Here is a 17,667-nt window from a genome sequence, read left to right as displayed (position 1 = left end):
GATATCATTGATATTTATCTAACTATTACCTCTCACAAGTCCATTTATCTGCGGAATCCACGTCAGCTCCCAACAGATACCGGTCTTCATTTTGCCTTCCTATTTCCCTGCAACTTTTTCTCTCTCTCACATGATTATCAGATCCCCTTTGATTTATTTGCCAGTTACCTATGTTAAGTGGCATTATTATGTCTTTGGGGCGTGGAAGGAAATGGGCGCACCTGGTAGGGAGTGGGGGGTTGGGGTGGAAAAGGGAATCCACACAGACGTGGGGAGAGCATACAAACTCCACAGGCAGCACCAGTGGTCATGATTGAACCTGGATCTCTGGAACTGTGAGGGACTGTGCCACCCCTGTCAGCCTTACTGAATCTTTTAAACAGGGGTTCCCAACCTTTTTTTATGCAATGCACCCCTACCATTAACCCCAGGTTAGAAAATCCTGTTTTAAGCAAATGTTTTCTGATCGAATGCATCAGTGCATTCACGATCAGCACTTCGGGAGGTTAAATTTGTCAGTAATTATTGAACAAAGCACAAACTTCTGAAAAGTTTCTTAATTCTTGATGCAAGAAGAGAAGCTTATCAGCAAGAATATTAGGACTGATTAATAATCATTATCTAAGGTAATGGAGCTGAAATGATATAGGTTTAAAAAAGGCAACTGTGAACAGCATGCAACAATATGTCTATTGTTTTATAACAATTATGACACATGCTACAATGTTTTGCTTCTAGTTGAAGGCTCTCAGCAGATTAACATCGAGTGTGCTGTCATTTTCACAGCATCCAAGAACTGTGTGAAAAGGGAAAATGATTTTCTTTTCATTTTGTTTACAGTTCATGGATATCAGTGAGGAGGTTGTAATTTTTGCCCACTCCAAGCTGTATATGTCTCCTTAATCTAATCACATTACAGTTTCCTCACTGAGATATGGACTGTCAGCTAGAATTGTTCATGCAGTGTCTAATAATATGCACAAAACAAACTAATTAATGGAAAAATGGGACTGAAATAGGACAAATGACAAAAAAGTGTTATTGTTTTTATGTTTATCAGTAACTAAAATCTGAAGAATGAAGTCTCTTGCTTGCAGTAGTTAATTTTTGGTTCTAGTGCAGTGACTTGACAGTAATTAAGATTGCCCTTTGAAAATTCACTTGAACTGAAGTGGATAATCCCTAGCTTTCACCAGTGTGTTTACTGGTACCTGTAAAATCAATGATATGTTGTGTGATATTGCATGTTTAGTATCTTAGTAAGTTTCTGCGAGAATGAAGGTTTTGGAAGAACAGGGCATCTCAATGGTAAATTTCGAGTTCCTTGTTGAAGTGTAGATATGGATTTCCTGGATGATGTTACCTGATTAATCTTTAGTAACATTGCCAGTGATATTTGGGTTCCCCAGTTGTTTCTACTGCAATATCTAGTCATTGCAGTAATAGTCCCAGAGCAAACTGAATGATTGTCTTATGCCCAGACAGAGCATATTTCGCCCTTTATATATTTGGCTGTGTTTATAGGCTGCACAGCATGCTGTTGTTTGGAATATTGAAACCACATTTATTTCATAATCTTCAGATATTTCTCCAGGATTTGTGGAACATTGAAGAAATATAATTCCTTGAGGATTTTAAGATGCATGACATCTGTCTTAAGAGTTTTGTGTATATTTAATAGCTCTCAGAGCATTTTGCGCAGGACAGAACTTTTATCCAGTTCCATGTGTCATTAACCATCCAGCTCAATTAAACTTGTCTGGAATGACAACACACTATTGAAACTGAAGAGAAGAATTCATTTAATCACTTAATGGATAAAATCACTCATCTTTTTTATTACTTCATTAACTATTGTACGCCAACGTTGTTTAATGGATATACCTGTTTGATTATTTTAATATATTAACTAATCCCGTCAGTGATTTATTCCTATTATTTTGTACTTAGGTGTTCTCAATTGATTTTTCTAAACATAATTAATTCTGATTTTGCTTTCTGTCTATTTTAAAGGAGTTGTAAACTTGCCAGTTTTGGTCTAAAAAATGCCTGTTTTCATTCTATGAATTCAAAAGTTGTGCACCCTTGGTTTAAGGAATATTTTCTGCTTTTAACCTTTTTATTCTTCTATAATCCTTCCAAAAATCAAACAAAATGTAAGTGTTAAGTATGAAGTTCCTAAAATAAAATTATACTGTTGGTAGAACAAAGTTTTTGGAGGCATCCCCATCCTAATGATGGTGGGTCCTAACATAAGTGATAAAGACTAGACTGAAGCATTCACAATTATTTTCAGCCAGGTGAAAACCTGGCCTCTTTCTGAGATCACAAGTCAGAAATGGCTGAGAGCCCTGGCTACAGCAAAGACTTTGGTGCCAGATAACATCCCAGCTGTATTAATGAAGCCTTGTCCTCCAGAAGTAGCTGCAATTCTAATCAAGCTGTTCTAGTACCCTGGCATCTTCTTAATCTTATTAACAAAAATCAGGGCAAATCCAATCCAACTCATTACGGCTCAGTCAATATATTCAAGGGTGCTGCAACAGTTAGTGCTGCTTCCTCAGAACTCCAGGGGCCATAGTTTGATTTGGGCTTTGTTCAGCCTGTGACTGAGTGGCACCAGCTACTCCATTGACTGCCCACATCTCAAAGAGTGCTGGTAGGTTAATTAGCTACTGTAAATTGCCCCTAAAGAGGCAAAAGAGAAGTTGCTGCACATAAGAGAGAATGTTGTAGGCTGTGGGAAAATAAGGAAGGGGGAGAATGGGACTGGGAGGAGGCATAGGTCTGATGGGCTGCATGGGTTCCTTCCATGTTGTAATAAGTAAATATGCAAGTCATCCATTTCTGACTTTTGTAACAGTAGGGATTGATGTTTACAACATTGTGGAAGTACTTATAACAGAAGACTGCAGCAGTTGAAGAAGACAGCACACCATCATTTCTGTTGATCCATCCTTACAAATAGAACTGTGGTAACACTATCAACTGTAGAACTGTTAAAATGGCTTAAAGCCATGGTCAAAAACAGTAGAGGAGGGGAACTAAATGATGGCCTTGCCTGTGACTCCCACGTCTTGAAAACTGAACAAAAAATGTCAATGATTATTTGAAGCTTCTATATCGATAAACTCGCACAATAATGTAGCAGTGTAACACTATTACAGCGCTAGTGAACTGGTTTCAATCAATTTTGCCTCTATCTGTAAAGAGTTTGTATGTTCTCCTTGTGGCCAATGAGTGATCCCATTTTCTCCCCCATTCCAAAGATGTACAAGTTAGTAGATTAATTGGGCAGTGCAGGCTTGCTGGGCTGGAAGGGCCTGTTACCTATCTTTGGGTAAAATAAAACAAGTACTACTCAAAAGAGTGAGATTCAAAGCAACACACAAAATGCTGGAGGATCTCAGCAGGCTAGGCAGTATCTATGGAAAAGAGTAAACAGTTGACGTTTTGGGCCGAATCTTTCATCAGAACTGGAGGAAGAGTTTCGGCCTGAAATGTCAAGTGTTCTCTTTTCCATAGATGCTGCTTGGCCTGCTGAGTTCCTCCAGCATTTTGCATGTTTTGCTTCGATTTTTACAATCTGCAGATTTTCTCTTGTTTGAGATACGGAATCAAATTTGCTTTAATAGAGTTTGTGGGGGGAAAATAAACACAAAATAGTTTGTAAAAATTTGTCAATTTTATTTCAGTCACTCAGTACTGTGGATAAGATGTGGCGATGATTTTTCCTCATAAATTGTGTTGACAGTGAAAGTGAGTCCCTCCTTGGGCACAACGCTCCAATCTGACGGCATGTGAACAGTCTTCTCAGAGTGGAGGGCTAGCACATTGTGTGGAGCCACTATAGCCGTGTCCAACTCCTTTACTGTACTTTCACTAAACCACTGTGCTTTAACCCATTATCCCAGAACTCCTTCAGCACCAGTTTTCTCCCGTGAACCCTGATCTTTAAATCCCACCCCTTTTCTTGATTAGCCCACTTCCTAAACCTTTTCCAATTACATAAATTTTGCACAGCAGAGAAAATGCCATGCAGATGATCAGCTCTGTGAGGTCTGTTCACGTGCCCTCAGATGGAAAGATTGCTGCAAAGGAAGGACTTTCTGTGACTGCCAACCTAGTTAACACAATGACATCATATCCAAGTTTTATTGCCCTTCAGTACTGAGTGACTAGAACTAATAATTTTGTTTTTATTTACATGAGATGAGCTTATTCCTTCAGCTGCTAGGTTATGATTGTGAGTCACTTTGTCATCACCATTAAAAAATGTTTAACATGAGAGAGAAGTATCCTATAGGAATGCTTATAACATTGATTCAATGGGAAAGGAGGGTTTGCAGGAAGTCACAACATAGACTTTTTTAAGGAACATGACCCATCTCTAATGTGGGGGTTGCCTTTAAATGTTAAGTCATTACCCTCATCAGACACCAGGTGGTTCTGTTGCTCTGTGCTTCCTTGGTTTCCTCTGGCACTAGGGGGTGCTGCTCCTCCTTAAACAGATTGTCTCTTAATTCAAGTTCAAAAACATAGAAACATAGAAAATAGGTGCAGGAGTAGGCCATTCGGCCCTTCGAGCCTGCACCGCCATTCAGTATGATCATGGCTGATCATCCAACTCAGAACCCTGCATCAGCCTTCCCTCCATACCCCCTGATCCCTTTAGCCACAAGGGCCATATCTAACTCCCTCTTAAATATAGCCAATGAACTGGCCTCAACTGTTTCCTGTGGCAGAGAATTCCACAGATTCACCACTCTCTGTGTGAAGAATCTCAGTCCTAAAAGGCTTCCCCTTTATCCTCAAACTGTGACCCCTCGTTCTGGACTTCCCCAACATCAGGGACAATCTTCCTACATCTAGCCTGGCCAATCCCTTTAGGATTTTATACGTTTCAATAAGATCCCCCGCTCAATCTTCTAAGTTCCAACGAGTATAAGCCTAGTTCATCCAGTCTTTCATCATATGAAAGTCCTGCCATCCCAGGAATCAGAAAGTTTGAATTTGGGTTGAAATAAAACTTTCTTCTCATTTTACTTTACTAATTTTATTTCCTTTATGCTTTTTTTCCTGTACTTGTCTCAGCTGCCATCGAAAGCCCTGCTTTATCTTTTTGCCCAGCATTGTTTTTGCCCTTCAGTGCATCACTTTGAAGCACTTGCTGCTTCCTGGAAGGGCTGCGGCTCTTCTGGGAGCCAATGGCTCTCTTCTTTCCACTTCAACTTCCTGGCATTAATTTCTCATTAACTTGAGTAGCATCACACTGTTATTGTAATGTGTTAAGATTTAGGCTAGGTTGGGAAGGAGGGAAGAAGGTGGGGAATTCAATTTGCATATCGATGTAAGAAGATGGTTAGAGGAGGTGGGAAACTGGTTGACTGCAAGGTTAGGATAACGGTTTTAACTTTTTCCGAAAGTTGCTCGTTACCCAATGAGTTTTTGAAATTGCGTTGGTCCATAAAGGAATAACAGAGAGATAATTATCAAAGTAGTACAAAGTCACCACTATCGTAATAGATGTGAAGAATCCTATTTTGTAGGTTTGTTTCTTAGGCAATAAACAGCAAGGCATCTCAATGTCAGCTGTGGGCAGCAAGAGATTTTTCCTGGTATTCTAAAGTGAATCAAGGTGTTAAGCCAATGCTTGTGTGAAACATCCACCTCAAAGACCATGGTTAACTGCCTGCATTTTACCTTAATGTGAACAAGTTTGAATACTCTTCTTTGAATTTCTCAAAACCAATCACAAGCAAACAGGTACCCCAGCCAGTTAACTCATTGATTGGGTAATGCATCTGTAAGTGTTGCTCATCTTTGGCTTTAGAGTCAGAATTGTATAATGTGAAAACACACCCTGTGGGCCAACACATCACTACTGAACATTTTGCCCATCTACACCAATTCTATTTGCTTGCATTAATATCTTGTGTTTCTGTCTAAGTTCCACTTAAATATAGTAATTTTATTTGATTTTACCTGCTTCTCTGGTAGTGTATTCCAGATTGTTTGTTTATTTGTGTGTGTGAAAACTTAGTCCTCACATCCCATATAAAAATCATTTCTCTCACTTTAAGCACATGCTCTCTTGTTTTCAAACCACTACCCTAGAAATAAGATCTTGACCTTCTACTCTATCTGTTAGGGCATATTCTGGAGTCAGGATATATAGCAAAATATTAACTTTGGCAGCCAATCTTTAGACCTGAATGTAGATTGTATCTTAAATTTAAAGTGCAGTGCTGAATGTTTCCTGGAGCTTTGGGCACCAGACAATGCTGACTAACATTCATTTTGGGTGTTTAGAGTGTGAGTGTGAGGAAGGAGTTTTGAAAATTATATGTAATTCAAAGGGAGTCTTGTAGATGCATTGTAACTATAGAATTGTCCTGCCACTACCGTTTGATCTTTGGCATATAAAATGTCATGCAATATTGGGTCAAATAGGCCTCTTCTTCCAAGAATGTCTCATTCGTTGAATAAAACAGTTCTGCATCCACTAGCTTCAGTGTCTCCCTGGTGACTTTGTTCTCATTACAACACTATCTATGCTGTAAAATTATCAGGTTACCCCTCGGCTTCCTTCACTCCAGCCTATCTCTGCTCCTAAGTAAAGTCATAAAGTCTAGAAATATTCCTGGTGAATCCTCTGGATTCTCACCTTGTGCAATTACATGCCTTCGAGTCAGAACTCCATACAATGTGCGATTGAACTAGTATTTTGTAACATCCCAATTCTTACTCTTGGCATATCCTGTTTAGATGACTGCTCAGTGCATGCATTTAAATGAACTGTTGCTGCTTAAAACTGATGGAAACAGCACTGATTGTGGACGGAAGGGTCCATGTAGGAAACGTGGTTGCAGGTCGGGGCTACAAGTGTGTTTAAGAAAACGGTTTTTAAACTCCCTATACCGACTATCCTGCTGGCAGACATGCAGTTTCTGGTGAATAAAATCGATGATCTCCGAGCTAGGGTGCTGAATCAGAGGGACATTAGGACTGCGTGTGTCCTTTGTTTCAGGGAATCCTGGTCAACCCGTTCCGTACCGGATGCAGCAATTCAGATCAATGGGTTTACCATACACCGTCAGGATAGATCTATAGAGTCTCCAAAGCAGAGGTGGTGGAGTATGCCTCACGATCAACTCTTCTTGGTGCACAAATATATCAATGCTTTCCCAATTCTGCTCACCAGACATGGAATATCTAGCAGTTAAGGGCTGTCCTTTTTACCTACCACGGGAGTTCTCCGGGGTAATTTGGTAGTGCTATGCATTCCACCTCAGGCCAATGTCAATCAGGCTTTAGATGATCTGAGCAATGGGATTAACATGCACAAAACAGTGCATCCTAACGCCTTCATCATTGTTTTGGGAGATTTTAATTAGGCCAGTCTGAAAAAATCACGAAGCAACTACCATCAACAGATCACTTGCAATACTAGAGGAAACAACACACTAGATCATTACTACACCACCATCAAGAATGCCTACCGTGCTATTCCATGCGCTCACTTTGGGAAGTCTGATCAGCTGGCTGTACCTCCCTGAGTATAGGCAGAGACCGAAGACTGCAGCACCAGCAGAGAAGACCAAGAAGGACAAGGACAAGGATAGCACAGGAGCACCTACAGGATTGCTTTGAATCGATGGACTGGACTGTATTCGGGGATTCATCTTTGAACTTGGATGAGTAAGCTGCAGTTGTTACCGACTTCATTAAAACCTGTGTGGATGAGTGTGTGCCTACAAAGACTTACTGTACAGTCCCATACTAAAAGCCGTGGATGAACCAGGAGGTACGTTGTCTGCTGAAAGCAAGATCTGTGGCATTCAAGTCTGGCGACCCAGGCCTGTACCAGAAAACTAGGTATGATTTGCGGAGGGCTGTTTCAAGGGCGAAGAGACAATTTCGAATGAGGTTGTTCAAGGCAACATCGGATGCATGGTAACTCTGGCAGGGTTTGCAAGACATAACTTCCTACAAAGGGAAACACAATAGCATTAATGACAGCAGTGCTTCACTATCAGATGAACTCAACACCTTCTATACCTGCTTTGAAAGGGAGAATATAACTGCAGCTGTGAAGTTCCCTGCTGCACCTGATGACCCTGTGATCTCTGTCTCTCAGGCAGATGTTAGGCTGTCTTTAAAGACAGTGAACCCTTGCAAGGCCTTGACTTCCTAACCGGAAGCCATTAATCTATGTAGATTGGTGATAACATATCCTCCTCGCTGATGATCAACACCGGTGCACCTCAGGGGTGTGTTCTTAGCCCGCTGTTCTACTCTCTCAATAGCCATGACTGTTTGGCTAGGCATAGCTGAAATATCATCTATAAATTTGCTGATGTTACAACCACTGTTGGTAGAATCTCAGGTGGTGCCAAGAGGGCGTACAGGAGTGAGATGTGCCAACTCGTAGAGTGGTGCCGCAGCAACAACCTAGCACTCAACGTCAGTAAGATGAGCTGATTGTGGACTTCAGGAAGGGTAAGATGAAGGAACACATACCAATCCTCTTATAGGGATCAGAAGTGGAGAGAGTCAGCATTTTCAAGTTCCTGGGTGTCAAGATCTCTGAGGATGTAACCTGGTCCCAGCATATCGATGCAGTTATAAAGAAGGCAAGACAGTGGCTATACTTCTAAAGAGTTTGAAGAGATTTGGCATGTCAAAAAATACACTCAAAAACTTCTATAGATGTGCTGTGGAGAGCATTCTGACAGGCTGCATCACTGTCTGATATGGGGGTTGGGGGGGCACTGCACAGGACCAAAAGAAGCTGCAGAGGGTGTAAGTTTCGTCAGCTCCCTCTTGGGTACTAACCTACAAAGTACCCAGGACATCTTCAAGGAGCAGTGTCTCAGAAAGGCAGCGTCCATTATTAAGGACCTCCAGCACCCGGGGCATGCCCTTTTCTCACTGTTAACATCAGGTAGGAGGTACAGAATTCTGAAGGCACACACTCAGTGATTCAGGAACAGCTTCTTCCCCTGTGCTATCCAATTCCTAAATGGACATTGAACCCTTGGATACTACCTCACTTTTTTTTAATAACGAGTGATTTTGTTTTTTGCATGATTATTAATCTATTCAATATGCATATACTGTAATTTATTTATTTTTTTTCTATATTATGTATTGCATTGAACTGCTGCTGCTATGTTAACAAATTTCACATTACATGCCAGTGATAATAAAACTGATTCTGATTCTGATTACATTGACTTGACTGTCTGAAGGTGTTCACACTCGTTCTTCTCCTTCATCCCAGCCTGTGTAGTGTTTATTCCACCAGTGAAAATGTGTCAGAACACAAGCGGTTCCTTTTGGAATTCTGCATTAAAAATATCTGTTTACACTTTTATGTTAAATATGCTGATTCAATATCTTTCAATTCTTCCACCCTTATGATTCCTCACAGATGCCTGCTGAAACATAATGCTACCTAAAATGTAATAATTTTCATGCAATTTTAAAAACATTTTTAACCAAACTCTTAACAAATAATTCATAACCTGACTTTTAACTTACTAATTATATTATGTAGAGAAAATGCCAATCATGTGATGGTGTGTGAAGTGATGAGGGAATAATAGGGCAGAAGAGTCAGTGAGAACTGAAGAGATTAGTGTTTGGGAATAGTAAGAGTGCTGAGATAATAAGTATCAGGTAACTGAACAGAGTATAGTCACTTTGATTTTATTTGTTGGTATGTCGTCCAACATTAGTACCGTAAATCAAAGCTGTCAATATCACAAGCTAAATCCCACCCATGCTGACTCTCAAACCAAAGCCGTTACTCTCCACTACTATCATCAAAAAATGCACCTGCCATTAACACAAGAAAAGCAAGAGACTAAATAACTACAGAAGAAACAAAAGCAAATATTGAAGGTGAGAGATGAAGAGACTGAAGTAAAATTCTTGATGGGGAGAAATAGTTACAGAGGTAGAAAAAGTTACAACAAAAAAAAATGTTCAATGCATACTGTTCTCCAATTTCTCAGGAAAATCTATTTTAAAAATGTTATTAACCTATATTTACCTATCAACATTTCAATAAGTTTAATATCCTCTGGCCATCTTTCCCCTATCAGCTCAGCTGCACCTTTTACCTGTCCTTAGCAATTCACAGCCTTTTTTGAGTACAGTCTGAGGAAGTTTAGTACTAATGAACACAATGTTTCACATAGAGTGTTGATTTCCTCTAAGCATCATGTCTAATTCCTTGATACTGTTGTGATATTACTTCTTCAGTCACAGACTGCTCAAGCAGTAAATCAGACAAGATCGGGATAAATCCAGAATGTGCCAGTGAAAATCTATGGAGCAATCACTAAAATAGCAACTTATGGCCAAGTATCTAGGAAGACTTCCAGATAGAAGGTTGAAAATCAATTCAAAGTTCATCCCCTAAAAATATTTTGATGCATTTCCACCACCCCAGCAAATGAATTTGGCATTTCTGACGTTTGTAGCATAAGTAACGTTACACAATAACATTTTTCATCCCACTTGAGCAGCTATTTTACGTGATAAAGATGAATTCTTGATCCTTTATCTCTTCGTGGACACGACACTCTATTTGTCAATCTTCACTGCATTAGCTCCACTAGTGGCCGACTGGAATCAAGCGCTTGAGATACTGCAACTGCCATCTCCAAACAAGAAACAGTCCATCTCAATGCACTATAAGTTATAGTCAGAGACTTCAGCCTGGCTTGTTTGAAGAAAACCCTGCCCAATTACCATCAGCATATAACCTGTAGCACCAGAGATCCCAACACACTAGATCACCGTTATACTAAGATAGTGAATGCCTACCCAGCACACTAGACCACTGTCATGCTAAGATAAGTAATGCTCATCAGTCTATGCTCAGGCTGCTCTTCAGCAAATCTAATCACTTGGCTGTCCTCCTACCTGCATACAGGCAGAAGCTAAAGAGCAAAGCTCCACAGATTAGGACAACAAAGAAGTGGTCGTGGGAGGCAGAGCAGTGGCTCTGGGATTGGTTCAAATCAGTGGACTGGGTTGTGTTCAAGGACTCATCTGTGGATCTGAATGAATACTTCATGGTTGTCACAGACTGTATTAAAATAGATGTAGATGAGTGTGTCTCCACAAAGTCATTCAGAGTCTTACCCCATTAGAAACCCTGGATTAACCAATTTGCTGAGGGCCAGGTCAGAGGCATTCATGTCTGGTGACCAAGAGATCTAGATACAATCAATGAAGGATGTCGCGACAGTTATGGCAGAGTTTGAATCTGCTACAAAGTAAAATCAAGTGACATAGGTGACAACAGGGCTTCACTTCCAGATGAGCACAATGCTTTCTATACTCACTTTGACCGTCAAACCATGGGGGACCATTGTGAACTTCCACAGACCCCCAATGATCCTGTGATTTCTGGCTGAGGCAGACATGTGAGCAGCTTTCGAGAGGGTGTATACAAGAAAAGCATCTGGCTCAGACGTGTTATCTGGCCAAGTAGTAAAAACTGTGCGGATTAACTGACTGGAGTGTTCACTGAGCTCTTTAATCTCTCGCTTATGCAGTCTGCAGTACCCACCTGCTTCAAGCAGGCTTCAATTATACCAGTGCCTAAGAAGAACGTGGTAACCTGCCTCAGTGACTGTCATCCAGTAGCACTTACATCCACTGTGATGAGGTATTTTTAAGAGGTTGGTGATGAAACATATCAACTGTTGCCTGAGAAGTGTCTTGGATCCACTCCAATTTGCCTACTGGAGCAACAGGTCCACAGCAGTTGCCACCTCATTGGCTCTTTACTCAGCCCTGGAACATTTGGCCAGCAAAGATGCATGTATCAGGATGCTCTTTATCGGCTACAGCTCGGCATTCAATACCACCCTTCCCCCAAAAGTAAAGAGTAAGCTTCAAGACCTTGGCCTCACTACCTCATTGTGCAATTGGCTCCTTGATTTTCACATTTTACTTTATACTTTATTGTCTCCAAACAATTGATACTAGAACGTACAATCATCACAGCGATATTTGATTCTGCGCTTCCCACTCCCTGGATTACAAATATTAAATATTTTAAAAATTAAAAATAGTAAAAAATAGTAAATATTAAAAATTTAAATTATAAATCATAAATAGAAAAATGGAAAGTAAGGTAGTGCAAAAAAACCGAGAGGCAGGTCCAGATATTTGGAGGGTACGGCCCAGATCCGGATCAGGATCCGTTCAGCAGTCTTATCACAGTTGGAAAGAAGCTGTTCCCAAATCTCGCCGAGCGAGTCTTCAAGCTCCTGAACCTTCTCCCAGAGGGAAGAGGGACGAAAAGTGTGTTGGCTGGGTGGGTCGTGTCCTTGATTATCCTGGCAGCACTGCTCCGACAGCATGCGGTGTAAAGTGAGTGCAAGGACGGAAGATTGGTTTGTGTGATGTGCTGCACCGTGTTCACGATCTTCTGCAGCTTCTTTCGGTCTTGGACAGGACAACTTCCATACCAGGTTGTGATGCACCCTAGAAGAATGCTTTCTGCAGTGCATCTATAAAAATTAGTGAGAGTTTTAGGGGACAGGCCAAATTTCTTTAGCTTTCTCAGGAAGTGAAGGTGCTGGTGGGCCTTCTTGGCAGTGAACTCTGCTTGGTTGGACCAAGTCAGGTCATTTGTGATATTGACCCTGAGCTTTTGACCTGTTCCACTTGTGCACCACCAATGTAAATGGGGTCGTGTGGTCCGCTACTCCTTCTGAAGCAGCAACCAATTCCTTCGTCTTGCTGACATTGCGGGATAGGTTATTGTCTTCGCAGCATGCCGCCAGGTTCTTAATTTCCTCTCTGTACTCAAACTCATCATTACCCGAGATACGGCCTACAATTGTTGTGTCATCAGCAAACTTATATATTGAGTTTGATGGAAACTTGGCTATACAATCATGGGTGTACAGTGAGTACAGCAGGGGGCTGAATACACAGTCTTGTGGGGCACCGGTGCTCAATATAGAGGAGAGCTTGTCCCCTATTTTTACAGCCTGGGTCCTGTCTGTGAGGAAGTTGAAGATCCAGCTGCAGATCTGAGTGCTAAGGCCCAGGTTCCGGAGCTTAGGAATCAGTTTATTTGGAACGATGGTATTAAAGGCAGAGCTGTAGTCAATGAAAAGGAGCCTTACGTATGCATCTTTATTCTCCAGGTGTTCTAAGGAGGAATGTAGGGCCAGAGAGATGGCATCTGCCGTTGACCTGTTGCTCCGGTAGGTGAATTGCAAAGCGTCAAGGTTGACCGGTAGGCTGTGGTTGATGTGTGCCATAACCAATCTCTCGAAGCACTTCATAGCAATTGATATCAGAGCCACAGGTCGATAGTTATTCAGGCATGCCACCTTGCTCTTCTTCGGCACTGGGATTACTGTTGCCTTCTTAAAACACGAGGGGATCTTAGACTGAAGCAAGGAGCAGTTGAAGATGTCAGCAAACACTCCAGCTAGCTCGCTTGCACAGGCCCAGAGAACCCATCCTGGGACGCCATCTGGGCCCGTTACCTACTTGGATTTATCTTCAGGAAGGCCCTTAAAGATCTGTTAAAGATGGCGCCGGTAACTGGCGACTTTGTGCGTGCTCTCCCGAGCAAACTGCCCTCTCCACTATCCTATACCCGAGAAACCCTTCTAAACCTCTAATCTAGCAAGATCAAGATCAACAACACCCTGGCGAAGCTACTGACCCAGCTGGAGACCACCATGCCAGAAATGCTTCTTAAACTCCGAACCGCACCTGGACCCCACCAGCAAGGCCCACCACGTTCCCGGACACCCGTTAGTTAAGATTGGCAACAATCACCGTAAGCAGGTTATCTCTGTGAGCACAGGTGCACCACAAAGCTGTGTGTTCAGCCTCCTTTACCTCTTTCTACTCGCTTTACACTTTTGACTGTGTTGCTGAGCACAGCTCCAATGCCATATTCAGGTTTGCTGATGGCACCACTGTGACAGGCCAAATTAAAGGTGGTGAAGAATCTGCCTATAGGAGGGAGATTGAAAATAAGGCTGAGTTGTGCCATAGCAACAACTTTTACTCAGTGTCAGCAAGACCAAAGAGCTGATTTGTGACTTTAGGAGGAAAAAACTAGAGGTCCATGAGCCAGTCCTCATCAGAGGTGGAGAGGGTCATCAACTTTTAATTCCTCAGAGTTATTATTTCGGAGTGCCTATCCTGGGCTCAGCACGTAAGTACAATTCTGAAGAAAGCACAGGAGAGCCTCTACTTCCTTAGGAGTTTGTGTAGATTCGGCATGACATCTAAAAATTTGACAAACTTCTATAGATATGTAGTGCAGGTTCAGGAACTGCTATTACCTCTCAACCATCAGGCTCTTGAACCAAACTTCACTTGCCCCATCATTGAAGTGTTCCCACAACCTATGGACTCACTTTCAAGGACTCATCTGATCTTCTCAATACTTATTGCTTATTTATTTATTATTATTCTTTCTTTGTATTGGCACAATTTGTTGTCTTTTGCATGCTGGCTGAACACTAAAGTTGGTGAGGTCTTTCATTGATTCTCATTATGGTATTATTCCATTATGAACTTATTGATTACGCCCTCAAGAAAACGAATCTCAGGGTTGAATATGGAGACATTTATGTATTTTGATAATAAATGTACTTTGAACTTTTCTGTAACTGTAGTACTATTTTCTGCATTATTTTATGTTCTATTTGTACTACTTTGCATGGTGTTCAAACAATAACTTTTCATTGTATCTGGTGCATGTGACAATAATAAACTAATTAACATTTAAAAAATAGATATATTTTTGGCCACCTTGATTATCATTTTCACTGAAAAGTTATCCTTAGCCTATCTAAAGATAACTTGGGCTGCAAATGTGTGCATTGTTCCTGATTGCAAGTGAAGCATGAGCAGGATTTTGTCAGCTCTATTAAATGGATGTCCCTCTTTGAGTGTTTTATTTTTGAAACTTGCTGATTATTCTTCAGTAACAATACTTCAAATCTGTAATAATTATTCCGTGGTCATGGGTTGTCGTTTATTGTTTTTACGCTTTTGCAGTATCATGGACAATATGTAGACATAATTTACATTTTAGTGCTGAAATTATTCTGTAGGCACATTGGACCATTTAATTATTACTTTAGAGGGAAATCTAGCTTGCTGCATTAACCCATCAGAACAGTAACCATAAACAAAATAGGTGCTTGTGGTAAGACACTGATGCTGATATAAATCTAAGGATTTTATTTTACCTACTTGACAATATAATTTCTATATTAGATACCGTTCTTAAGAAAATATATGTATTCCTTTCTTCAGTTTCCAAAATGCACGTTAAATTATGACAGTATTGGTAGAACCATCATGCTGTAACCTGTGATATTTCTTAATTCTCTCCCTTTTTTCTTATAGAAGGAAGAAGTGAACAAAGAAACTGCAAAATTTAAGTTGTCAAAGCGTGCCATGAGGAAAAAAGAAACAGGAGAACCAAGAGAAATGATTACTCCAGCACTTAGGAGTGCCCTCTCAAAGCAAGGTATGACTCTGGTGAAAGTTACCTCAGGTTGGCTTTAGATCTGTATCTTGATTTTCTGCATTTGGGAGTTTAAAGTTTTTTTTAAAACTTCAAAAGGAAATGCATTCTGCACAGAAAGATTACCTGTCATATTCAGAATCAGTTTTCTTGACTCCATTTGTGTATCTGGTTCTGTGGCACCTGTCTATCTTACATTTACATTTTTACTTTGCTTCTATCCCTAATTTGTTCTTCTTCTTGCATATATTTTCATGCGCCTTCCTCGACAAATCTTCATTCTGCAACAAAATATATATTGTTATTCCATACAGGTGGCCTCCCTCCCCCGCATTATGGCCATTTGGGTGATGGAAATTCCCTCTTGCAGGATTTACAGAAAATTTTGATATGTGGAATAACATCCCATAGAAGTTGTGTGAAAGAAGTAAATAAATCAATGCAATTTTTTCATCACTTTTCTTGACTGCACAGATGACACAGCTTCATGTAATGGGAAATTGTGACATGGAATATTTTTTAGGACTGCAGCTTTCTCATAATGTGGGGATTGCCTGTATAGCCTATGTATTAAAGTTAAAGCACAAAATAGATTTGAAAATCTCACAAGGCTCATTAAAATAATACTAATTTGATTATAAATGACGTAAACTGTTGTCTTTTTACACAAAAATACTTAGAGCCTTTAATCTTCAGGTAAAAATCTTACTAAACCATTACGTTTAGGTTTGTGCCTTATGCAAGTATTAAGTATGTATTCTAAAATGAGGAACCGTTTTGCTCATTAACTCATATTTTATTAGTAGACTTACTGAAATTGAGCTGCTTATTAAGTGTCAAGTCATCATACAAGACACTACTTTTGTTTGTGTTTGATTTAATAGTTTAATGCACGCTAGCATAATTGTATTAAGCCAAGATCTACAGTTATGATTTTTAATCATTGACCTCTGAGATAGTGCAGATAAAGGGAGGCTATTCAAATGATCTTTCTGTTAACGACTTACGAACTCCACAGTCTATATTTCTTAAACCATTCCACATATTTTGCCGCTCCTACTCATAGCATTCTGTGGAATGCGTAGTTCCTTATGTTTGTCTGTAACACATCTTTTGGCCATTTGGACCCATATTCCTTATCCTGTGGTTATTTGCCCGACGCAGGCCCCCTAGGCTTGAGTTGATGTAGTAGTAGTGGTAGTGTGGTTATTTATGATTTAATTATTGAGCATTATTTCAAGTTAATTCTTTATACTGATTATTTTGAATCTCTCATTAGTTACAGTCCTGCAGGCAGGTTAACTATGATTAACAAGCATTGACCATCCTTTCTTAGAGAGCACCATCATTTTTGTCTTTTATCATAGACTTTCTCTTTGTCCTTGCCACCTCCACATTCTCCCTCCCTGCTTCCTCTGCAAAACACATCCCAATTCTGAAGAAATTGGTCTTAAATTGACCATTTCTATTTTGAGAGGTATTTAGCTTGTTTTCAAAGCCATGGTATCATCCCTGTGTCATAAAGTGATAGAGCACAGTAATGGGCCCTTCAAGTCACAGTCTCTTGGTCAACAATCATCCACTAATCCTACATTGATCTTCATTTTATACTTCACACTCTCTTGTGAACTCCACCTACACTAAGGACAATTTATAGTGGCCATTTAACCTACCAATTTGCATAATTTCAGGATGTGAGAATAAAGTGGACCCCTGGAGGGAACTGTGCAATAGGAAGAATGTGCAAGTTCTGCACTGCTAGAATCTGAGGACAGGTTTGAACCTCTGATGCTGAGAGGCAGCGGCTCTACTCGCTGCACCACCATACTTACTCATGATGCCTTGCAAACCTATGCATTTTTCTTGCAACGCACTAGGGTGACACAGATGCAATTGTACGGATTTTTTAAAAGTTCTTCAGCTATGTGTAAGATTTCTCTTTTTTGTATACTAGTCATTTTCAAAATCCTATGACATTTCATTTATTGGCTTCCCTTCTATAGTCAGTTATATCTTATATTTACCAATTCTGATTCTAAACCATGGGACAATCCCAAGTAATTGGATTGATTGGTTTTTCTTGGAATAACCTTCCTCTTTAAACATCCTCTTCCACAATATAGCCA

General features: G+C 40.3%; 1 protein-coding gene across 1 annotated transcript in view; it reads left to right on the top strand.

The window, feature by feature from the left end:
* Positions 1 to 17,667, top strand: part of tyw1 (tRNA-yW synthesizing protein 1 homolog (S. cerevisiae)) — a 206,850-nt gene that overhangs the window by 23,934 nt on the left and 165,249 nt on the right. Inside the window, exon 8 of the mRNA XM_063031174.1 lies at positions 15,421 to 15,544. Within this exon, the coding sequence (XP_062887244.1) occupies positions 15,421 to 15,544 (124 nt within the window). The remainder of the gene's footprint in view (positions 1 to 15,420; positions 15,545 to 17,667) is intronic.

The sequence above is a fragment of the Mobula hypostoma genome, chromosome 23 (genome assembly GCF_963921235.1).
Source record: "Mobula hypostoma chromosome 23, sMobHyp1.1, whole genome shotgun sequence".
Lineage (NCBI taxonomy): Eukaryota > Metazoa > Chordata > Chondrichthyes > Myliobatiformes > Myliobatidae > Mobula > Mobula hypostoma.
This window is presented reverse-complemented; position numbering and strand designations above follow the sequence as displayed.